This window comes from Amblyomma mixtum, chromosome 2, assembly GCF_055824585.1.
Source record: "Amblyomma mixtum isolate Tamu chromosome 2, ASM5582458v1, whole genome shotgun sequence".
Lineage (NCBI taxonomy): Eukaryota > Metazoa > Arthropoda > Arachnida > Ixodida > Ixodidae > Amblyomma > Amblyomma mixtum.
In genome coordinates this window covers 205,386,786-205,411,678 of record NC_143013.1, presented here as the reverse complement: position 1 = coordinate 205,411,678, position 24,893 = coordinate 205,386,786, and the positions used below count along the sequence as shown (strand labels likewise).

The window sequence follows — 24,893 nt, the reverse complement described above, 5'->3', positions numbered from 1 at the left end:
TTATTATTATTATTATTATTATTATTTGTTCTTAGTTTTGATGATTTTTTTTTTCATCCTCTCCGTGCCCTTCTTGTGGTAGACTCCCCCGGTGTTCCTCTCCCGTGTGCTTTCCTTTTGCCTTTACTACGTACAGGTGAATACCAACCTTTTCCACCCGATTCTTGGCCGATCCCCCAGAGTGGGTATGTGCCATTCTGTCGTAGGCTGCAACAACAACAACAGTTGAAGAGTGTGAGACCACTCTTTTGAAGTTACAGTAATGCACTGTGTCACTGTCGTGAAAGGTTGACGTTCTAGAAAATCGTTGTCGACGTAATAACTTGATCATCTGCGGGGTCAAGGAACGAGAAGAAGAAACATCGAATCGACTGGTGGCGCTGCAAGCAGCCGTCTCGAACAGGCGCACGCTCGCATCGCTCCGACTTTTTCAAGCTTTTTGGCGCAGACGTTTTTGCGCTAGGCTCCCAAAAATGAATGGGCCACCCCCATCGTGTTCCTCGCCACCTGTGGACGACGGTTTCAACGCTTCCGCGTCAACGACTGCCCCAGGAAACCATCCGGATGCATCGGATACGCCTACCGCCGAAGCCGCCAACATGGCTTCGCAGCAGCCTCGGCAAGACGCCGCGGTAACATCGCTTTGCAGCGGCACAGATAACGCGGCCCAACCTGACGCCGTGCTCGGCGCCGACGAAAGCATGGCGGATGACGAAGCCATTCAAGTGGTTGCGACGATACCTGTCTCCAACCCATTCTGTCCTCTTTCCACGGAAAGCAAGCCGGGAAGCGCCCCTTCCGAGGTAGGATCTTGCACTTTTCCGTTTTCGAAATTTGCCAAGCAACCTAGGATGGGGTCAGGCACATCGCGGATGGCTCAAGAAAGCACTCGCTTTGAGAACAAACGACACGGCGTAAAACATGCCCACTCGCAGATAGCTATAAATGCTCGCTTCACGGATGCGCATTATCGATCGCTAGGCTGTGCCTCAGCGTCCATAGTCACCCCAATGGGCAAAATCGATCACTTGGCTGATAATGAACATACTGAAGAAGATGAATGGCAGCCTGTTAGGCGAAAGAACAAGGCCACAGCCGCCGATCCAATCAGTGTTAAATACACTGTGATAATTAGGCTAACCGCACCTGGACAACTAGGGACACTCCCCGCACACTGGCTGCACGAAGCTGTTGCTAATGAGCTTCGAAAAATTCATTTTCACTCTGGCTTTCAATTACGGCCTCTTGAACGAAGCAACCAGTTTGCTGTCGACATATCGCATATGCATGCCAGAGACCATCTGATTGGACTGCAGCCTCTCCTAATTTCTGGAAAGGAGACACCTATCCAGGCTTATGAAACCATACGCCCCGGCCAGATCCGCGGGGTCATTTATCGTGCCAACGGGTTAACAAGCGAACAGCTCATGGCAAACCTCACGTGCTACTCGTGCAGGATAATAAACGCCAGGCCTATGGGCAAGAACGGAGCAGCTCTAATCACGTTTGAGGGCTCCAGACTTCCCCGAAAAATTAATCTGTACAGCATACTCCTTCCGGTGACGCCTTATCGCCCGAAGTCTATCATATGTGAGACCTGTCACAAAATCGGACACAGGGCAATTTCGTGTCCATTAGTCGACCAACGTCGATGCTCGTACTGCGGTCGCCTTGCACATGGAAACCTCGAGGTTTGTCCGACGGAACCACTATGCCGCAATTGCAGAGGTCCCCACGTAGCCACGGACCCACAGTGCCCTGCTCGGCGGCAAGCCACAAAAACCTTGATGAATGGCATTTTCCGTCGTATCCGAGTATCGCGACGAAAAGAACGCAAACAACAAGCCGAGATTCTACGTGGTAACCAAACGGTGTCGACGACGGCGCACAAGGGCCCTGTCAGTACACAGCAATCAGCCTCGAATCCAATTGTGCTTGTTAATCAGGACTTCCCTCCACTACAAATCAGCCGTTGCCGAAGACACGAGACAGCGAAAATAAAACTCAACGGCAAGGCGCGCACAAGCCCTCCACACAATCTGAGAGCAATAGTCAAAGGAATGCCACCTCATCTCTAACCGCAGTTTTTGAGCATACCGCGGCGGCACCAAAGCAAGCGCGCATTCATCGGGTTTACGCTGAAACACTCCGTGATACGCAACGCGGCGCGCAAACGAATCTTGCAAAAGATAGTTCGCGTATGCTACACTTAGATGAAAACCAGCTCACGCGAAATATCGAACTGGTCACTGCCGAGGTGATCAAGCGTATGCTCCCACTCTTGGGAATGTCCCCGCAGGGGGGCTTCTGCAGCATGCAGACGTTGGTGAGTGGCGACACCACGGGGTTAACCCGAGCATCCGCAGGGACATCCCCGCAAGGGGATGATGGTGAACAATGCGTCACCACGGACCCGAGCATCCGCGCTTAGCCGTGCGTGGCATCGCCGTGTCCGGGGAAAAGGGGATCCTGGTGGTTGAGCCGATGCCGAGCGTTTGGACCCTTAAGGCCCCTCGGCGGAGGCAACACACCACTTTGGCCCCAGCTTCCTGCAGACGGCACCTCCGGCCTGACCCAACCGGAGGAAATCGGCAGTCGCCTTTTCCTGTCCTCCCCTCTATCTTTCACTTTCATATTCCCTTTCTTACAACTTTCCTGTATCCTCCTCTCTTCTTCGTTTTTTTCCTCTTTTTCCTGGCGGCGAGGGTTAACCGTGTGTGACCAACTACCCTGAGTTGAGTCATATTAGGTTATAGTTAAGGTGTACAGCTGGCGTGGGCAGGACTTTCTTTCAAGTACCTGTCGCGTCCCCTTGTTGGACTCCATAGTGGGTGGCTGGCACCATGACCGAAAAATTAAATTTTTTTATGGCTCCCCCCCTTTCAAAACTTGATCGCTCACTTAAAAGAGTGCGGAACGAAGCAGAGTACTTTTTTTCCAAAAAGAAACCAACATTCGCCAAATTCCATGTCGTCCACAGTGAAGTGCAAGATAAACAGGCCAGAATTCTATCCCCCTTCATCGTATCGAAATGCTTAACAGAGGCTTTGGGCCCCGGCTACAAAGTATCAAAAATGGCTAGCGGCGATCTATTGCTGGAACTCTGAGATAAGGTTCAAACTTCCAAACTCGCAAACATAGTTGCATGGGGGAGACACCTGTCTCCATCACAGCGAACCGCTCCCTCAACACTGTCCGTGGCGTCATCTCAGAAAATGATTTTCTACATCTCACAGAGAAAGAAATGCTGGAAGGTCTTTCCGATCAAAACGTCATTGATGTGTACCGAATCAAAATCCGCAAGGACAACAAAGATATAGATACCAAACACCTGGTCCTGACTTTCAACACATGCACATTGCAAGAAACCATCGACGTTGGATACCTCAAAGTATATGTTAGACACTATATCCCTAACCCCCGAAGATGCTTTAACAGTCAGAGGTTTGGCCACAGCTCACAGAGTGTCCGTGAGTGAGTGTTCGCTGATGTGGTGCGCAGGGGCGTAGCACCACGCAGCACTCCGGCACCTGCCGCGGCCACTTCCACGGCGCCTGTGGCAGGGCCATCCACGCCCCAGGCAGAGATAGCGAAGGCTGCTCTGCCAAGCCCAAAGCAGGCAATGCCGGCCCATGGGCCAGCATCCCGCAGGACTTCCCCCCGTCGGGGGAGGCCTGAAACCCACACGCCCGCGGTTTCACCGCGGTCTTCCAGCACCTCCGATGAGGTGAAGGATCTAACCCCCAGCCCGCCTGCTTTATAGCGGCGGAACAGCTCTCTTGAGCGAAAGAAGGATAGGGCCCTCATAACGGGCCCAGAAAATAAGTAAACACTTTTATTGTCCCTACCCCAAACATAAGCATGGCTTTTCTAGTTCAGTGGAACTGTAGAGGATTGTTGAGAAATTACGATGACATAAAAAACATTTTAGGGTCAATGTCACCCGGAGCCTTATGTCTCCAGGAAACCAATCTAGGTCCACAACATATGAACATCCTGCAGCATTATAAAACTTTTAGACGAGATCGTGAGCAGGCAAATAGACTCTCGGGAGGCGTCGCGATTGTCGTACAAAGCGGCGTCCCTGCTCAAGAGATCAGACTGAAAACAAAACTTGAGGCAGTTGCAGTCAGCATTGTCAGCTACAACACAATTACAATCTGCTCTGTATATATTCCTCCACATCTCACACTAACAGTCCACGATCTACAAGGCCTCATTGATGAACTTCCAGAACCATATCTAGTAGTCGGGGATTTTAATGCTCACTCCCCTTTTTGGGGAAGTGAGCGCTGTGACTCTAGGGGTCAAATAATCGAAGATTTTATCCTCACAAATAGTGTATGCCTTTTAAATACAGAAAAAGTCACATACTGCTCCCCTGCCTCAGGGAAAATGACCTGTTTAGATCTGTCTTTTAGTTCACCTTCTGTTTTTAACGATTTTAACTGGGACGTCATTGACAACCCATATGGCAGCGATCATCTCCCTATACTAATCACTTTAACATCCCCACCGGAAATAATCCCCACAAGGCCACGGCGCTGAAAGCTTCACCTCGCCGACTGGTCACTTTTTAGAGCAAAAGCAAATTTAGAAAATATACTTTTAGAAAATCTCACCATCGACCAAATGAACGAAAAGTTCACTAACTGTATCATAACTGCCGCACTCACAGCTATTCCTCAGTCGTCAGGAGTAGCGCGACAAAACCATAAAGTATGGTGGACAAAAGACTGTAAAGAAGCAAAAAAACAGCAAAATAGAGCGTGGGGTAAATTCCGCAGGTATCCGACATATGAAAATCTCTTAAATTTCAAAAAGGCAAAAGCTAAAGCTCGGTACGTCCGTCGCAGTGCCGAGAAAGCTTCATGGCAAAATTATGTTTCATCTATCAACAGTCAGATTCCATCTAAAAAAATGTGGGAGCAGGTTCGAAAATTAAATGGCACCTTTTCGCCATTCACAATTCCTTTTTTAACCACACCCGGCACACAAACAAGCATAGAGGAACCGGCAGACATATTAGGGGAACATTTCTCTGCAGTCTCAAGTTCATCTCACTATACACAGTCTGTTTTAAAATACAAAAACACAGCTGAAAAACAGAGGCTCCCAACAAGTGGAGGCGCAAATGAAGAATAAAATAGTCTAATTACCCTCCAAGAAATCAATAAAGTACTATCTGCCGGCAAAAAAACTGCTCCAGGACCCGACGAAATACATTATAAAATGCTTGCACATCTTTCCGAGCCAGCCGTGGCCGCACTTTTAAGATTCTTTAACACAATTTTTATATCTGGGAAAATACCGGAAGCCTGGAAGAAAGCTATTATTGTACCGCTTCTTAAGCCTAGTAAACCCCCAACTTCTCCTAGCAGTTATAGACCCATAGCCCTGACCAGTTGCCTTGCCAAATCCTTCTTAAATGTCCTAAATATAAGACTAACCTTTGTCCTTCAATCTTGTGAACTTCTTGATATCCATCAGTGTGGATTTAAAAAGGGATGCTGCACTACAGACCACCTAATCCGCCTTGAAAATACTGTCTGAGAAGCTTTTATACATAAGCAACACTGTCTTAGCGTCTTTTTTTATTTAGAAAAAGCATATGATACTACCTGGAGGTTCGGGATTCTCCAGGACTTAGCTGAGCTTGGCATCCGTGGCAGAATACTGAATTCCATTAGAGACTTTTTGACTAACCGTTCATTTAATGTCCGTCTAGGCTAAACCCTTTCGAGGGATTTTATTCAGGAAAATGGAGTGCCTCAAGGGTTTATTTTAAGCACAACCCTTTTTATTGTAAAAATGAATTCTCTTAACAAAATAGTACCAAGGTGCATAACATATTCAGTCTATGTTGACGATCTTCAGATAGCGTGCACATCTTCCAATATATCTACATGTGAAAGACAAGTACAACTTACAATCAACAAACTGGCAACATGGGCAGACAAGAATGGTTTCCACTTCTCACCACAGAAAAGAGTAGCCTTACTTTTTTCACTCAAACGAGGCTTGCACACAGATCCCACATTACGCCTAAACCAAACCAAACTGCCTTTAAAAAAGGAACACAAATTTCTAGGCATCACCTTCGATAAAAAGCTTACTTTCCTGCCTCACATAAACGCACTAAAGAAGAAAGCGTCGCTATCACTGAACATACTTAAAGTCCTTTCACGCAAACACTGGGCTTCTGATCGGGTATGCCTTCTACAGATTTATCGCTCTGTAGTACGTTCCGTTTTAGATTATGGCTGCATAGTGTATGGATCAGCAAGGCCGTCGTACTTGAAGCGACTGGACCCTGTGCACAATATGGGTTTGCGTCTTTCAACTGGTGCATACAGGACGTCACCCATAAAAAGCCTTTACATAGAAACCAATGAACCACCACTTGCAGACAGACGAACAATGCTCACATGCTCATACATTTTAAAGATCCGTTCCCAGCCTAAACACATCTGTTACCCACTCGTTACAAAGTGTCCATCTCGAACACTATTTACCAACAAACCTCTAGCAATCAGACCACTTCTTCTCCGCTTTGAACAGAAATGCCAAGAACTAGACATAATGAACATATTACCTAATATTGCCCGCAAACCTGATCCACTCCCGCCTTGGTACTGCCTACCATCTGTGTGCGACTTCACATTAACACAATTTCGGAAAAAACACACACCGCATGAGCAGATATTACAAGAATATTTAGCACTAAATGAAAAATACGAAAAATATGAAGCATTTTATACTGATGGATCAAAATCAGCACACTACGTTGGAAGTGCTGTAGTTCAGAGTAATTGGGAAAAAATAGTACGGCTACCTGAGTGTGCATCTATTTTCACTGCTGAGTGTTACGCAGTCTTGGTGGCTGTAGAAAAAATAATAAATGAGAACATTCAGAACAGCATTATTTACACTGATTCTCTGAGCATACTAACCTCACTTCAGCATAGAAATGCAGTGACACCACTAATTGGTGACATCATACACAACATAATAAGCGCCACAATACAGGGACAAGACATAAAATTTTCCTGGGTTCCCAGCCACATTGGAATCGCTGGCAATGAGAAAGCAGATGAATGTGCAGGAAAAGCTCGGAACAAAGAAATAAAGAAAGTGAACATCCCCTACAATGATTGTATGAAGTTGGTACAATGCAAGCTAAGAAATAAATGGCAGTCGCAATGGAATATCGAAAGAAAAAATAAGCTACATTTAGTAAAACCTATCCTAGGCGAATGGAAATCATGCTCATACCAAAAACGATTCATCGAAGTTATTTTATGCCGTCTCCGTATTGGACACACACATCTCACACACAACTTCCTGCTCACAAAAGAAGACAAACCTGTTTGCGAGCAATGCGGACATGAACTTACCATAAACCACATACTACTGTCATGCACAAAACTTGAATCATTAAGAAAAAAATATTTTGCAACATTTTACAAAGAACATATCCCATTTCATCCAGCGTTGATTTTAGCTGAAGATGCACCCGTTAGTATGCTTGATGTTTTTAGCTTTTTAAGGGAAGCCGGTGTGCTTCAAAACCTGTAATGTTCCGACCCTGTGCTTCTCTACTTAGAACGATACACCTCAGCCACTTTATCAGTCCTGAGAAGGAGGCTGAGGTTTTTATGAATAGTTGGGGGGCCTCGAGATCCTTGGCAAGCCAAGGATGTCCACGGAGGTTAACCAACTTTTAAAAGTTTCTGCAAACAGCCATTCCTAAAAAGTTTGTATTTAATCAGCCAGGTAATAAAAATAACTTTTAGGCCCTTTACACCACCGTTTTTATCAACTTTGTTTTCACACTCTGCTCAAGCCAAGTTTCCATACCTTGTTCTTGGCGCATGATAGCCTTAGATGCTTATGCGCCAATAAACCCAACACAACACAACTCTTGCGAATGTCACAGGTTTCTCCGAATCAAGAGCCCGAAATTGGGCACACATCATCTTCACTTCCGCGTACCTTTCAGTTTAATAATGGCAGGAATTAGCGCGAAACCACATGACATTTTTGCTTCGGACTCTCCTATATGGTTCTTGCAATGGAACTGCCGGGGAATCCGTCGCAAACAAGCGGAACTTCAGAGGAGACTGTCCATCACGCCAACGCCTCCTCTAGCTGTCCTGCTTCAGGAGACTGGCATTAATAAGCCCAATCTAATAGGGCACAAACCTTACTGCACCCCTTCCATAGAGCACCGGCGTCGCGGGCCAGGATCGCGATCTGCGCCTCGAATGGCCAATGGTCAGGCATGCGTTCTTGTTTTGTCGCGCACGGCCCACACTGAACTAGATACTTCCGCGTGGTGCACGCAGACGCAGGAGGTAGCGGGAGTACGCCTTAGCTTAGATGGCGACCAACAAGCCTTATTTTTTTCAATCTATGCGCGATCATTCGGTACTACGACATATCGAGTAGATATGTCTTTTGTAGAACAATTCTTAAGGATATATCCCCAGGATCGCGCTGTAGTTGGGGGTGATTTTAACGCCATGCACAGCAGCTGGGGATATCATCACTCAGATGCTAGGGGAAGGCACCTTTGGCAGCAAATTGTCAGAGCGAATCTGACCATAGCCAACGACCTCGCGCTACCTACTCGCCTTGGCCAGCACAAAGGTCAACAATACACTTCCCCAGACTTGACACTAGTGTCTCATCCCAGTGAGATCCTATGGTCGAGGGCTGATGATGTCGTGGGCAGTGATCATTATCCCGTGGTGGTCTCATGGGCTCCTCGAGGGCGAAAGTCATTACAGCGGCAACAACGCCGTCGAATAGAGGAGCACGTCTCATGGGACGGTTTTCGTAGAATGCTCGGTACGGTGAACGCTCCCACAGGGTTAGACGAGCTCATCACTCAGATCAGCGATGCCAAGAAGAAAGCTACAACGAAGCTTTCAGTCAAGTTTGATGCCCCAAAGCCGGACTCCCACCTTTTGAATCTGTGGAATCGTAGGCTTCGGGCTCTCAAGGCGTATCGCCGATCAGGCCGGACACCCCATCGGAGGCGTGCTCTCACTCGCATCAGTCAAGAAGTTGAGAAGTATACTCTGCAGCTCGCTCTCCAAGACTGGCAGCTGCTGTGGCACTCACTGAATGGAGCAGCTAACTTATCGAAGGCCTGGCACATATTTCGAGCTATCCTTGGGCGCAAGAAGCCAATTTCCCCTGCCCAATGCATGGCCTTGAAATTGAATGTCTCCCCGGCGAAGTTAGCTATACAAGCAGGGAAGGTATTTTTTCCCCAACCTGAAAATGCAGATGCCTTGCCTGAGGACCCCGTATCAGGTACATCAAACGATTAGGACGTTCCCTTCACATTAGACGAACTGGAGGCAGCTCTGTATGACTCCAATCACAATAGCGCCCCAGGGCCGGATGATATACGCTGCTCAACACTTCTGAACCTTCCCAAGTCCCATAAAGTTGCCCTCTTGAAAGAGATGAACAAGTACTGGGCCAACGGTGATCGTCCTCTTGCCTGGAAGAAGTCAGTGGTAATACCAATTCCAATACCTGGCAAGCCAAGTCGAACATTACAAGACCTCAGGCCAATATCGCTGACGTCCAACCTTTGTAAGGTCATGGAACGTATGACTCTAAGAAGACTTGAATGGTACTTAGACAAGTACAACATCCTGTCTCCTATGCAAGTAGGTTTTCGTCGAGGGCTCTGTGCCCAAGACATTCTCAAAAGCCTTTATAACGACGTTCTCGCATACCCTAGCAGCGCACAGCTCCGAGTGGTTGTTGGGGTAGACGTCAAAAAGGCGTTTGATTCCGTGCCCCACTCGACCATTCTTCGCAGGCTACAGGAAGTGGGGATAGGCGGCAACCTCTACCACATCGTGAAAGCCTTTCTTGCAGAAAGAACTTGCTCAGTAATGGTTGGAGATACTCAGGGTGAATGGCAACATAACCAAACAGATGTCCCCCAAGGCGCTATCATATCACCGGTTCTTTTCAACATTGCGATGGCAGGTCTCCCGCCAATGCTGTCGTCAATACCCGGTCTTAATTTTGCCGTGTATGCGGACGATATAACGCTGTGGACTAATTCAGGGTCCCCTGCAGAGCAAGAACTAGCCCTACAAACAGGCCTTAATGCCGTCCATGAATATATTAAGAAGTGTGGAATGGAAACCTCTCCCGAAAAAACCGAGTGTGTGGTTGTCTTAAATGGTTCGCGGGTACGAGCCGAGGCCGAACGCAAACTTATCTCTCTTCATTTAGGGCACTCAGTTATCTGCCGGAAACAAACAATCCGTATACTCGGCATGCTTATTGACGAGGATGGAGGAGCCAAAAGCTGGCTTCATAACACGATGCATAGCTGTCATCAGGCTTTACACCTTATGCGCCGCGTCTCTGCGCGTGGATGGGGAATCAAGGAGGTGGGGCTCCGTCAGATTACCCTGGCACTCATAACATCAAAAATCCTGTACGCATATTCGTACATGCGGCTCAACGCAACCCAACGCCTTCAGCTTGCGCGAATCAATCGCAAGGCGATGCGCCTGGTTACTGGCCTGCCGCAGTACTGCCCAGTAGTGAACCTACACGCATGCAGCAAAATCAATGCCCTACAGGATCTGGCAGAGCAGCAATCGCTAGCCCAGCGAGTCCGTCTCTCCACAACGGCGGCTGGCCGACAGATCCTGTGGGCATTAGGCTACAACGATGACAACTTAAAGCCACTTTCGTCCGCTGCCCCGCCATGGTAACTGATCGACTTAGTAGATGGTATGCCATTACCAAAGAATATGAGTTCGGCTAATCCTCAAAGGCGCAAAGCTGCCGCCAAACGGCACGAGAAGACATCATACAAGTTAACCCAGGAAGGAGCCATTCAGCTATACACAGACGCCGCTCAGTTTCAACATTGCGCCGCTATAGCTTGTCACGATTCTGTGTCAGATACCTCTGTAGTTCAACGGCTTTCCGAGGAACACACCGTCACCAATCTCGAACTCATTGCCATACGACTTGCCATTACTCGAATAGTAGAAAGACAAGATCCGGCTCCTTGCACCTACCATGTTTACACGGATTCACAAGCAGCGTACAGCGCCTGCCGCGCAGGCGGAGCTGACTATGCCGTTCTCAACACTATTCGAACAGAAGCCCGTCGCCTGCGAGAGGAGGGCTACACTGTCATTATCAAATGGATTCCTGCACACGAAGGAATCACTGGAAACGAAAAGGCACACCAGGCAGCGCGGGCAGCAGCTCTTTCCGCACCTTTGCCTGGATCCACATTCGTTTCCGCTTCTTGGCACCCTGATGACGTTGCGCACCCGTCGTCGCCCCATATGGATAGGGCGGAGACATGGCATCGCGCACAACGCTATCGTCGCAGCATACTCCAGCACTTGGCCAACCCTGAGCAACTATATCGCCGTCCACATTGCGCACTCCGGAGAGTGGAGGCAGTGCTCCTTCGCCGAGCCCAGACCGGCCAGCTTCTATCACCAGCGAAGTTGCACCTCATAAACCCGCGCTCATACCCGACTCCTCAGTGCCCGAAGTGCCCTGCCAGAGGCACGGCCGAACATCTCCTGTGGAGCTGCCCTACCTTTGACGCAGTACGGGAGAGAGCACTCAAGTCCCTGGGCGGGCTTCGACCTGGAACCCTGCAGGAATGGGTCGATCCGCCATCGCACATCGGGCCATCAGACGCACTCCGGCTATGGTAAACTTTTCTTTCCTACTTCAAGGAAGATGAAGGGTCAGGCCATCACTTCGCGGAGCCGACCTCGGGACGACACTACCTCGAGGAAGAAGCGGACACCGGTCCCCCACCCGCACTCCGACCTTCACCCCCACCCCCATCCTCACCCCCACCCTTAACCACTCCCCCACCCCAACCTCCATGAAGCACCTTAGTTCTGCCGCAAGGTATCGGCCTACTAAATGCAGAAATAAAGACGTTTAAAAAAAATCGATTCAGGGATGCTGTAATAACAGGAGTATTTGAGGAAAAATTGGGAATTAAAGTGGGAAGCACTGAACGCAATCGTCGCTTGGGCAAGAAATCGGCGAGTAAGACTCCGCCAGTGGTAATGTGGTTCTTTCACTTCAGTGAAAAAAATTAGCCTCCTTAGGAATACCAAGAAACTTAAGGGTACAGGCGTTTCGATATCTGCAGACTGTTAAAATTCAGAATAAGAGAAAATTGCTTTGGCCTACAGTTAAATATAGTCGCAAACCAGACGATCATGTATATCTGAAATTCGACAAGTTATCAATAGACACACATGCGTTTGGGATGAGGAGAAGAATGAAAGCCGGATGGTTAACAGGCTCAGTGAAGATAACGTTAGTAGCGCAGGTAAAGAAGTAGAAGCGACTGCGTTGCTTCGGTCTCAGGACGTGCAGTCACCTGATGAAACAATAAAAAAACTTGTCTGTGATCAGTAGTTAACTGCCTTGCTTCTTTCAACGCCCAAAGCATTGGAATTAAGACCACTCAATTAGAAGCGCTCCTTTACGATCTTAACCCATACATATTTTTGAGTGAGGCATGGTTATATTCTGACGTTGTTGATGGGCAAATTTTACCCCCGCCTACACAATACTGTGACGTGACAGACCGTGACGTGGATGGGGCGTCGCGATTGCGCTAAAGAAAGTATGGGTGCTGTAATGCTGCCGGACATTCCTAACCACGAAAGTATTTTTGTAAAATAGATTTCTGCGGCAACAGCACCATATTAGGCGTGGCCTTCGTATGTACCTTCCAATGCGAATCTTGCTTGTCATGAAAAGATGCGCGGTTATATTCTGTGTTTTCGGGGTGAACGAATGAAGCTCATTTTTTAGGGTTCTTTTGATTTGCCCAATATTGAGTTCCTTCGTATGAATACTGTGGGTGCTCCTTCGAAGCATTGTAAGCTTCTCCTGAACAATCCTTTTACGTGTAACCATAACCAGATTGTTAATGAACAAACTAGAACCTGTACCTAACTTTCCTACATTCTTGATTTGTTGTTCATTACATCTGCTCTCAGGTGCATTTCTGTTGATGCTAGGAACGAAATCTGACACAATCACCTCATTTTTTCAGTTTTCTCGCTTTTGGCGCATATTGTCATCAAAAGAAATGGTTGGTTGGTTTATGGGGTTTAACGTCCCAAAGCGACTAAGGCTATGAGAGACGCCGTAGTGGAGGGCTCCGGAAATTTCGACCACCTGGGGTTCTTTAACGTGCACTGACATCGCACAGTACACGGGCCTCTACAATTTCTCCTCCTAAGAAATTCAGCCGCCGCGGCCGGGATCGAACCCGCGTTTTTCGGGCCAGCAGCCGAGCACCATAGCCACTGAGCCACCGCGGCGGCGCATCGAAAGAAATCCCATTGTTGTCAAAGACTTTAATAAAGCTGACAATGCAGAATTACGGATTTTCTAGAGTGCACCGTTGATGGCTTCAGCGCGCAAGAGAATGTTGATGCTTTTTGGTAGACATTTAAAAAATATGCCTTGATTGCTTGACAATGTTTCGGATGTCGTAAAAAAAAAGGAACACAATCCATGATCACGTGGCACATCATCCACACGAAAGGGAAGCTAAAGCGCGTGCGCAGTTCAAGTCAACGCAATGAAACAAATGTTAACATACTAAGCAGTCAGATAAGAAATAAGATATGGTAACCTAAACACTCTTTATTTGCCATTACTCTATGCAATTTCCTCAATGAAACATCTGAAAAGTTCTGGAGGTACATAAACAGTAATAAGCAAAGTATGATTTCATTAACTCTTAATTGTTCGCCGGTCACGGACTCAACAGACGCTGCTGATGTATTTAACAAGTATATTCACTCAATGTATGCTGATAAAGATGCGAGCTTCTTTTTTATGCTCAAGGCTTCACTGTCGATGCTCGAAGTCGCTATTTCTCGCGAAGGTATTTTGACTTTGCTTCTCAAGTTTGACGCTAATAATTCCAATGATACTTAACGTTCCTGTAGCTTTCCTGCGCTGTTACTCAGAATAGACATCATACAACTTTTGTGCAACTTTTAACGCATGTTTATCACAGTGTTCACTCCCATCTGAATGGAAAACTGCCCGTGTTGTCCCCGTCTTCAGGGCAATGATCGTTCTTTCGTGTAAATTCACCGCCCAATATCTTTGTGTCAGTCGAGCTGGCCAGCGAACAAATGCCCTTTATTGCTGAACGTACAGTGCTTTTATAGCCGAAGGGGTGTGGCAACCAAGGAGCGTATCTAATCTAGGCGAGCACGATGAATGGCGGCACCAGCCATGGCACGTGCGTCGTTCCCGATACAATCTTTGAGATCGAGGAGCTGCAAAATCTTAGAGCCTGTGACCTGCTGATCTCTCACTGACTTCTTAGAAGCGAACAGTTTCTTTTCTGGTGCCCAACATGGTTTCATGCACAGTCTAAATACTGTTGTGCAAGTAATTACCTCTTGTGATAATTTTTTTTCCTGCAGTTAACGACAACAGATAGAGGCAGTACTTTTTAATTTGGCCAATGCTTTTTACAAGGTTCCCCACACTAGACTCATAGAAAAATTCAGGGGGCACTTTGACTGTCTAAAGTGCGTAGAGGCGAAAGCGCTTTCCGCACCACTTTGACTGCTTCTGTGGCACTGGTGGCGTCACATATAATTGAGTACTAATTACTAAGTGATGACAAATCACTACTTAATCGTTAATTACCGATTAATGCCTAAATGCTAATTAACTGCTAATAAATGACGCTATGTGCCTTTGGGAGTAGAACGCGACAGCGTGTTGTAGCGCTGCCAGGGAGTCCACGGAACGCCACCATCCGTTCGGCGCGATGCCTTGCCCTTTGAACGCAACGCTTTTTGAGGAAAGGAAATGACGCAGTAATTCTCTGTAATCTCGGTAGACACCTGAACCGCACCGTAGAGGAAGAAAGGAAGTGGGAGCGAAATAAGACAAAGAGGGCCCGTAATGAAGAAAATGAAAATTGTATTTGAGGAAAGGAAATTACGCAGTAACTGCCTCACATATCTCGGGGACACCCGTCAGAACTCGGGGGGCACTTTTTTGACCTAAAGTGCTGTCATTGATGTGTGGTGATGTTAAACTTCATCCGTGAAGCGAAGGAGCTACGAATACTCGGTCTCTTCATTAATCAACATCGTAAGGCAGACACAACTCTTGCCAAACTCCGCAAAGTCGGCGACCAGGTGGGCCGAATGGTTCGCCGCGTTTCCAACAAGCGAGGAGGGTTGCGAAGTAAGGATGCGATGCGGCTCGCGAATGCCTTCGTAACTAGTCGAGTACTGTACCCGACTCCTTACCTCCGCTTACGGAAACATGACGAAGATCACTTGGAGATTGTACTCCGCAAAATATTCAAGAGAGCCCTCGACCTCCCGATATCCACTTCCAACGCGCGACTCCTCGCGTTGGGGGAGGTGAACACCTATCGAGAACTCCGCGAGGCGCATCTCGTTAACCAATACACGCGTCTCGCCCAGACCGTGTCCGGTCGCCACCTCTTGGACCGGTTACATATCAGACATGATCACCATACCATGGAACGGGTTCGAGTGCCAGAACCGTGGAGAAGCGCCCTCTACGTTCGACTTCTTCCGACTAAGATGAACGAGGAGGACCATAATGGCCGGCGCCAGGCGCGGGCGAATGCCCTGCACCGCCACTATGGCTCAAAGAAACACGTCTTCTACGTCGACATTGCAGGCCCCTACCGCTCCAGGGGGGAGTGGTACACGGCTGCAGCCATACACGAGGGAAAACAGGTGGACGGCCTCTCGTTCAGAGCGCCCAACTCAACGCATGCGGAGGAGGTGGCGATCGCCCTCGCAGCCTCCCATCCCGACTCTAAATTTATCCTCACAGACTCTCGCGGAGCCTGTCGTAATTTTGTGTTCGGTTGGATCACTCCACTCGCTCACCAAATTTTACACCGCAGTACTCGCGATGGCGATCCAACTCATCGCTCAATCATATGGGTCCCCGGCCACCAAGGCATGCCAGGTAACGAAGCCGCCCATGAGGCAGCCCGCGCACTCACTCACCGGGCACCAGGCGTCCCTTGGGAGGAGCTTAACCCAGATCACAGCCCTCTCCTTTCTTTTAAAGAAATTACTGAGCACTATCGTGCCGAACACCGGCGACACCCAGTTCCTACGAAAGGACTGGTTAAAGCTGGCGAACGAATTCTTCTCAGGCTCTCTACAAACACCCTGCTGTGCCCGGCGGTTCTCAAGCACTTTAATCCTTCTTTCGACGGCCGCTGCTCATTCTGTGGGGAGATGGCCGACACCTTCCACGTGGTTTGGGCATGCAGAAAAAATCCTTCTCTCCTCCCAATCACCCCTTCCCCTACCCGAGAGGACTGGGAGGCGGCCCTGCTCAGCTGCCAGGAACTATCGGCCCAACAGGCCCTGGTTCGGCGGACTTGTGTAGCGGTCTCGACCAACGGGATCCCGGAATGAGGGACTCAGCCTAGCATTGTAAGGGGTGAGACCCATTAGAGGCCTCTCCCCGAGCACCTCTCTGTAAATTACTAAATATAGCTCAAAAGGGTTGAAAATTGGGCGAGTTGGTACGAATTCATACTGGTGTGGCACCACAGGGACAGGGACAGAAACAGAGTGACAACAACACAAGTGCTCATCACACAGAGCACTTGTGTTGTTGTCACTCTGTTTCTGTCCCTGTCCCTGTGGTGCCACACCAGTATGAATTACTAAATAAATGCTTTTCACCACCACCTCTAAGAGTGGAACGCGACAGCGTCTTGCAACGCTGCCAGGGAGTTCATAGAACGTCATCGCGCATTCGGTTGTACGCCTCACTTGTCGGTAAATTGGTTTTTGAGGAAATGAAATGTATCTGTCTCTCATATCACGGTGGACACCTAAACCTCTTCGGAAGGGAAGGGAGGAGGATGGCCGTGAGCGAAGACACCGTATTCACTAGACGCGCCTTTGTTAATTCGAAACCATCGAGCTGGCATGGCGGAGTATATATGGCGCTCCAGAATGGCAGGCTACCATTGTGACCGAGACGCAAGACCTGCCAGGATTTACTTTCGCGAAAATATGGACATGTTTCTGGCCATTCAGAAGGCCGCTGCGGAACCTCCGGAGTGGCTCTCAAAACTAGAGCCGCTCTGTACATTGCCTGAATTTTAATTAGACGAAGCCAGATTCATGCTGGCTGACCACGAGTCGTATGTACATAGCGTTTATTGTGTTTTGTTGATTGTTTGTTTTGTAAAATTTTCTTTGCAAAATCGAGGCAATAAAGAAAAAAAAGCTGTCATTGCGGAGTGGATAGCATGCTCGTCTCGCACTCCGAAGACCGGGGTTCGATTCCCGAGCTCGACAAATTTCGTACTCGGTTTTATTTGTATGGTCTGACTAGGAAAGTTAATTAGGCTAATAGGGCAATTAAGCAGTTAACTAAGCTCAGTCCCACTTACTTCGAGCATCACTATACGATCCCTTGAATTCGTTGCATGGTTACTAGCCAAAGTACATTTGGCCCCGTTTCAAATTCGCGCACTGTGACGTCACGACCGTTTCGACCAATTGAAAAGAGTGACATTTCTGTCGACAATTGCTGCTTACAACGATGAGACATTAAAGGCTTCCGCCTTAAAAGCTTTACGCTATCCTAGTCGCTTCTAGTCTTCTCGGTCTTATTAGAGCATACCTCGATGACAGATTTCAATACGTCCACATTGACGACGAGTGTTCAGATGCTCTCCCTGTCTCATCTGGTGTGCCGTAGGCATCAGTTCTGGGGCATGTTCAATATTTAATATATATCAGTGGCTTAGCCGACGTGATTGATTCTGAAGTTAATATTAAACTATTTTCAGAGGACTGTCGGTTACCTCCAGAGCAGGACAAATAAAACTAATTAACAATCTATATAAAATCTCAAATGCGGTATGTTTCTTAATATTGAGAAGTGTTTGGTACCCGGAATATGTAAAAACAAAACTGTTCTGCAACATTCATGCTCTCTAGCTGGAGTAGCACACAGAGAAGAGGCAGCTGTAAAAAACCTTGAAATTCAAATCAGTGACACGTTGAACTAGGATACGCATATTAAGGCGGGAGCCTTTAATGCCTCATCGTCGTAAGCAGAAGTTGTCGACAGAAAATGTCACGCTTTTCAGTTGGTCGAAACGGTCGTGACGTCACAGTGCGCGAATTTCAAAGGGGGCCAATTGCACTTTGGCTACTAACCATGCAACCAATTAAAGGGATCGTATAGTGATGCTCCAAGTTAGTGGGACTTCCTTAACCAATTAGCCTTTCTAGTGAGACCACATAAAAAAATAAAACAGAGGAAATTTTCCGAGCTTGAGAATCGAACCCCGGTCTCCGGAGTGCGAGACGAGCACGCTACCACTTCGCCATGCCAGCTCGATGATTTGGAATGAACAAAGGCGCGACTAGAGACTGCGGTGTCTTCGTTCACTCCCATCTTCCTCCCTTCCCGTTACGGCAAGGTTTAGGTGTACACCGAGATATGACAGACAGATGCATCTCCTTTCCTCAAAAAACCATTTTCAAAGGCGCGTGTACTGAATACGGTGTCTTTGTTCACTCTAATGTCCCTCCCTTCTTCCCGTGAGGTTCAGGTGTCTACCGAGATACGCGAGACAGATTCATTTCCTTTCCTCAAAAAACCATTTTCAAAGGCGCGTGTACTGAATACGGTGTCTTCGTTCACTCTAATGTCCCTCCCTTCTTCCCGTGAGGTTCAGGTGTCTACCGAGATACGCGAGACAGATTCATTTCCTTTCCTCAAAAAACCATTTTCAAAGGCGCGTGTACTGAATACGGTGTCTTCGTTCACGCTCATGTCCCTCCCTTCTTCGGATGAGGTTCAGGTGTCCACCGATATATGCGAGACAGATACATTTCCTTTCCTCAAAAAACCATTTTCAAAGGCGCGTGTACTGAATACGGTGTCTTCGTTCACTCTAATGTCCCTCCCTTCTTCCCGTGAGGTTCAGGTGTCTACCGAGATACGCGAGACAAATTCATTTCCTTTCCTCAAAAAACCATTTTCAAAGGCGCGTGTACTGAATACGGTGTCTTCGTTCACTCTAATGTCCCTCCCTTCTTCCCGTGAGGTTCAGGTGTCTACCGAGATACGCGAGACAGATTCATTTCCTTTCCTCAAAAAACCATTTTCAAAGGCGCGTGTACTGAATACGGTGTCTTCGTTCACGCTCATGTCCCTCCCTTCTTCGGATGAGGTTCAGGTGTCCACCGATATATGCGAGACAGATACATTTCCTTTCCTCAAAAAACCATTTTCAAAGGCGCGTGTACTGAATACGGTGTCTTCGTTCACTCTAATGTCCCTCCCTTCTTCCCGTGAGGTTCAGGTGTCTACCGAGATACGCGAGACAGATTCATTTCCTTTCCTCAAAAAACCATTTTCAAAGGCGCGTGTACTGAATACGGTGTATTCGTTCACTCTCATGTCCCTCCCTTCTTCGGATGAGGTTCAGGTGTCCACCGATATATGCGAGACAGATACATTTCCTTTCCTCAAAAAACCATTTTCAAAGCCGCGTGTACTGAATACGGTGTCTTCGTTCACGCTCATGTCCCTCCCTTCTTCCGGTGAGGTTCAGGTGTCACCGAGATATGCGAGACAGATACATTTCCTTTCCTCAAAAAACCATTTTCAAAGCCGCGTGTACTGAATACGGTGTCTTCGTTCACGCTCATGTCCCTCCCTTCTTCCGGTGAGGTTCAGGTGTCACCGAGATATGCGAGACAGATACATTTCCTTTCCTCAAAAAACCATTTTCAAAGCCGCGTGTACTGAATACGGTGTCTTCGTTCACTCTCATGTCCCTCCCTTCTTCCGGTGAGGTTCAGGTGTCACCGAGATATGCGAGACAGATACATTTCCTTTCCTCAAAAAACCATTTTCAAAGCCGCGTGTACTGAATACGGTGTCTTCGTTCACTCTAATGTCCCTCCCTTCTTCCCGTGAGGTTCAGGTGTCTACCGAGATACGCGAGACAGATTCATTTCCTTTCCTCAAAAAACCATTTTCAAAGGCGCGTGTACTGTATCGGTGTATTCGTTCACTCTCATGTCCCTCCCTTCTTCGGATGAGGTTCAGGTGTCCACCGATATATGCGAGACAGATACATTTCCTTTCCTCAAAAAACCATTTTCAAAGCCGCGTGTACTGAATACGGTGTCTTCGTTCACGCTCATGTCCCTCCCTTCTTCCGGTGAGGTTCAGGTGTCACCGAGATATGCGAGACAGATACATTTCCTTTCCTCAAAAAACCATTTTCAAAGCCGCGTGTACTGAATACGGTGTCTTCGTTCACGCTCATGTCCCTCCCTTCTTCCGGTGAGGTTCAGGTGTCACCGAGATATGCGAGACAGATACATTTCCTTTCCTCAAAAAACCATTTTCAAAGCCGCGTGTACTGAATACGGTGTCTTCGTTCACTCTCATGTCCCTCCCTTCTTCCGGTGAGGTTCAGGTGTCACCGAGATATGCGAGACAGATTCATTTCCTTTCCTCAAAAACAAATTTGCCGACGAGCACGGCCAAGTTCCGCCACGGCTTGACTAGCAACCCAAACCGCAGCCTCATGGACGAGTTCAGGCGTCTAAACGAGCATCGCTTGACTACAATCACCCAGCGGTGCAATGCGATCATGGAAGCATCACAGCTTCCACTAGCTTGTGTGAATGTACGTTCACTGTCGCTACACGGTCAAGACGTCGCACATGACCTTGTCTTGGCTCGGTGCAAGGTTCTCTGTCTAACTGAAACATGGATGAATCCCTTGGTGGCACCAGTTGAGATCAAAGGCTTTCACTACGTTACAGGAGCAAGTCGTGCTTCCAACCAAGCAGCGGGAGTTGCCATTTACGCGCACCCAGACGTCAACCTAACACCGCTACAGTTTGACGACTTGCACTTTGATGTGGGGGAAGTGTGCGGTGTCAAGCTCGAAAGTGGACTTAACGTGGTGTGCGTTTACTTGTCACCTCACATATCCCAACGGGCTGGCCATGAATTCATGGGACGAGTGCTACCAAGGTGGTTCCAGTTTGGCCCAATGATAGTGGTAGGAGACTTCAACCAGGATGCCAGAACGCATCAAGACTTCCTAGATGGAATGCAGAAATCTCTGGGTCTGCACTTGTCTACTCCACGGGACAAAGCTACCACCAAGTACGGAAGCTGCTTGGATTTGGTCTTCAGAACCCACCCCAGCGTCAAAGATCTAGACTACATATCACTCCACTTCAGTGACCACAATGCGGTAAGTCACTTAAGGGTCACTTAAGATTGCGTAAGTGACCCTTCTATCAAACTGTATCACAATGAAGACAGGTTTTTGGTATCATCATGTGTGTGATGTGACAGTTTTGAAACTATAAAAGGAGTGTCGTGTTTTCAAATAAAGTTAGTCGCGAGTCTGCGCTTGTTGTGTTATCTTCTTGTCCTTGTCTTTTTGTGCGCAGTACCCCCCTTGTATTCACCACCTCAAAATATGAGGGTGCGAATTTAATCGAGAAAGTTTTATCAGCAGGCGTTTATGGGCACTTTATGAAATGCTTTGGCAAAATCTAGAAAAATTATGTCAGTCTGTAGATTAGAATCAAGGTTAGCATGCAGATCATGAATGAATGTGGCAAGTTGGTTGGTTGGTTGGTTGGTTTATGGGGTTTAACGTCCCAAAGCGACTAAGGCTATGAGAGACGCCGTAGTGGAGGGCTCCGGAAATTTCGGCCACCTGGGGTTCTTTAACGTGCACTGACATCGCACAGTACACGGGCCTCGAATTTCTCCTCCAAAGCAATTCAACCGCCGCGGCCGGGATCGAACCCGCGTCTTTCGGGACAGCAGCCGAGCACTATAGCCACTCAGCCACCGCGGCGGCTCTGTGGCTAGTTGGGTCTCGCAGGAGTAACCCCGGCGAAATCCGTGCTGAGCAGGATAGAAAAAGTTATTCGAATCAAGGAATGTCATGATGTCGGTATAGATGACTTGTTCCATGATTTTGCAGAGAATACTAGTTAGAGAGACGGGGCGGTAATTAAGCGGCGAGTTCTTGTTACCTGATTTATAGACAGGAACGACCTTCCCATTTTTCCAGTCGATGGGCAGTTGACCTGTGAACAGTGACTGAGCGAATAAAAGCACAAAAGAGATGAACATATATCTTTGGTATTAATCACTATTTTAGCATTGATATTGTCAATTCCAGCAGTGGATATTTTAAGGTTTTCTATAAGTGTCAAAATTCCTGCAGAATAAGATATAAGAGGAGGCATAGTATCTTGAATAACCTGGGGGTTTGGAGGAAATGACGGATCTTTTTCATTAGTAAACACGGATTAAAAGGCTGTGTTGAACATGTTGGCCCATTCAGTTTCACAGACAGTTGCACCCTAAGCATCGGTGAGGGAACCAGTGCGTGTGTGCTGAGGGTTAATGACTAGCCAGAACCTACGGGGGTTAGTTGATAACATTTTAGGCAGATCGGAGTTTAAAAAAGCGCGTTTGGCTTCTCGAATGCATGATAAATAAGTTTTTTCGGCTACATAATATTTGTTCCAAGCATTCTGACTTGGAAGCAACTTGGCCGATCGGAAGAGAAGCTTCTTTTTATTTTCGAGACGTTTGATTGTATTTGTGAACCATGGGTTTTGAGGGTTATTTCGTATATTTATGTTCGGAATAAACCTGTGAACCAAATCTGCGATTTTCCTCTTAAACAAGGACCAGTTATCATGGATGGATCTTGGATGAAAGATGGATTGAAATCCTGGTAAAAATGCGCGAAGTTCATTATTTATTGCTGTATAGTTTCCTTTATCGTACAGTCGGATAGTTCGTTTAGTTGTTACGCGTAAAGATGGTTTAATCGTGAAGCCGGCATGTATGACGTGGTAATCACTGACGCCTGGTAGATGTGTGATGGAATGAACGCATTCAGGATTATCCGTTAATATTAGGTCTAGGATATTAGCGCAGTCTTCGGTTACACGGGTTGGTTCGGATATAGTTTGAACGAGGTTAAAAGTAAGGCAGACGTCTAGAAATTCATTAGCATCCGTATTACCTGTAGCGGTTAGATTATGCCAGTCAATACTCGGAAAATTGAAATCTCCGAATAGGCGAGTGCAGGTGTTAGGGTGCTTAGCTTTAATTTCATTTAATGCGTTAATAAGTTTTCGAGGGGAGTCTCGGCTGCTAAGAGGCCTGTAGCAAACGGCAATCACAACTGATTTAGGTGAAGCGTGGCATAAAACCCATAATATTTCTATATCTGGTGAAATGTGAACGGCTGAGCATGATAGATCCCGAGCTGCTGCAATCAGTACCCCTCCTCCCATTCGATCTGGGTGATATTTGCGAAAAACACTGAAATTAGGCAAGTCAGCAAGGACTTCATTGTCGGAAATATCACTGTTTAGCCACGTTTCAGTCAAGACTAATACGTTGCTAGCAGATGAAGTGACAATATGGGAAACAATGTCGCGCTTTGAAATGAAACTCCGCACGTTAGTAAAGATTGCTGACAATGAAAGTGCTTCTTGCTGTCCATGCATCGAACGATCTGTCGATAGGCGCTGAGATGGTTGCTATTTGACTTATTTTACTGTTTGTGACGATGCATCGAATATGTAGCGTTTGGGACCAATATGTAATGTTTTGAAGCGCAAAGAGAACTTATCGGATACTGATTTGGCAAAGGCTACATATTCTTTGTCTCATTGTTTAAGTAACCGCTGCATATCGACCAAATATTGATGTGCATCACGCTCGCATCATCCACTAGCGCACACGCTCATTCTCTTTCGTTCAACTCTCACACGAACGGAGAAATCGCTGCCCACACGGTTTGCGGACGCGAAATCGTCGACATAGCCAAGAAAGGCTTTCGCCTTAAGCATTACCATTTTCCTGTGGGAAGCGGTACGACTACAAAGGAAAGTTATGCACCTTTCAGAAGAACTTCAAGGACAAAGAAAACTTTCTCCCGTTCCGAGGCCTTTCCACAGTACCATACTCTCTGGTGGAAGTCAATCTCTCCAGGAAGTCAACCACAACAGTGACCGCGTGATCACGCATGAATGTGAACCGCAAGCATGGAGGAGCAAAGGCAACAGAAAATACTCAAAGTGGAAAGAAAAATTAAATAATTTCCTGCGGGCTTCGCGCGACACCCCGTCAGTGCATGAATATACGAGCGTAGACCTCGCGCTTGCAAGAGCTAGTACTCGCATTCCTGCATCCTCTCTTTCACCATGTGCGTGGACCGCAAAACTAGCCACCTTCTATTTGTGTAAGAAGTTTGCTGCGGATGAATGTCCTGCACCTTGTCAGCGGAAGTCAGGTCTACCATTCTGTTCATTTCGCAAAACAAAGCAAGAAAGCCAAGGTTATGCCGTTGGATATTAAATATTATGGTATTTACATTGAAGCAAGAAGCAGCTCCTTGTAATACACTCATTTAGCTCTTCTCTGGGTTCAGCCTTTCTCGTTGCTTCAAAACCTCGAAGCGCACTTAGAAACAGCCTACTGCGTCTTCCGGAACTTTCTTCAGGTATAAATTCGTGCTGGCTGCGCAAAATTCTTTTTAAACCGGGTACAGCATGAATTCGTAGTGGACATTAATATGCTTTGTTTCTCTTGTTATCAATGATATACGCGAAAATAAATAATATTTTCTTGTTAAGGAAACCCGGCACTGTTTTAAGCCAGATATAAAGGGCAGTTACGAAGAGCTGTTGAAATAAGATACATGGACTCGCAAAGTGGAAAGGTTCGTCCTTAAAGATCTCAGAAATGTGAGTTACGCA

General features: G+C 47.2%; 1 protein-coding gene across 1 annotated transcript; it reads left to right on the top strand.

The window, feature by feature from the left end:
- The first annotated feature begins 9,920 nt into the window (after positions 1-9,920).
- Positions 9,921-11,732, top strand: LOC149362321 (uncharacterized). The gene is made up of 3 exons (XM_089568262.1): positions 9,921-10,082; positions 10,506-10,571; positions 11,136-11,732. Exons 1-3 carry the CDS (start codon positions 9,921-9,923, stop codon positions 11,730-11,732), a joined length of 825 nt encoding a protein of 274 aa, XP_089424388.1.
- The last annotated feature ends 13,161 nt before the right edge of the window (positions 11,733-24,893 follow it).

Bases quoted from the DNA above. Each gene is read 5' to 3' on its own strand.
- LOC149362321 (XM_089568262.1), top strand. From the start codon at position 9,921: ATGGTTGGAGATACTCAGGGTGAATGGCAACATAACCAAACAGATGTC. The intron at 10,083-10,505 runs CTGTGGACTAAT...ATGCGGCTCAAC, and splicing joins TGTATGCGGACGATATAACG to GCAACCCAACGCCTTCAGCT. The intron at 10,572-11,135 runs CAGTACTGCCCA...GCTGACTATGCC, and splicing joins GCCTGGTTACTGGCCTGCCG to GTTCTCAACACTATTCGAAC.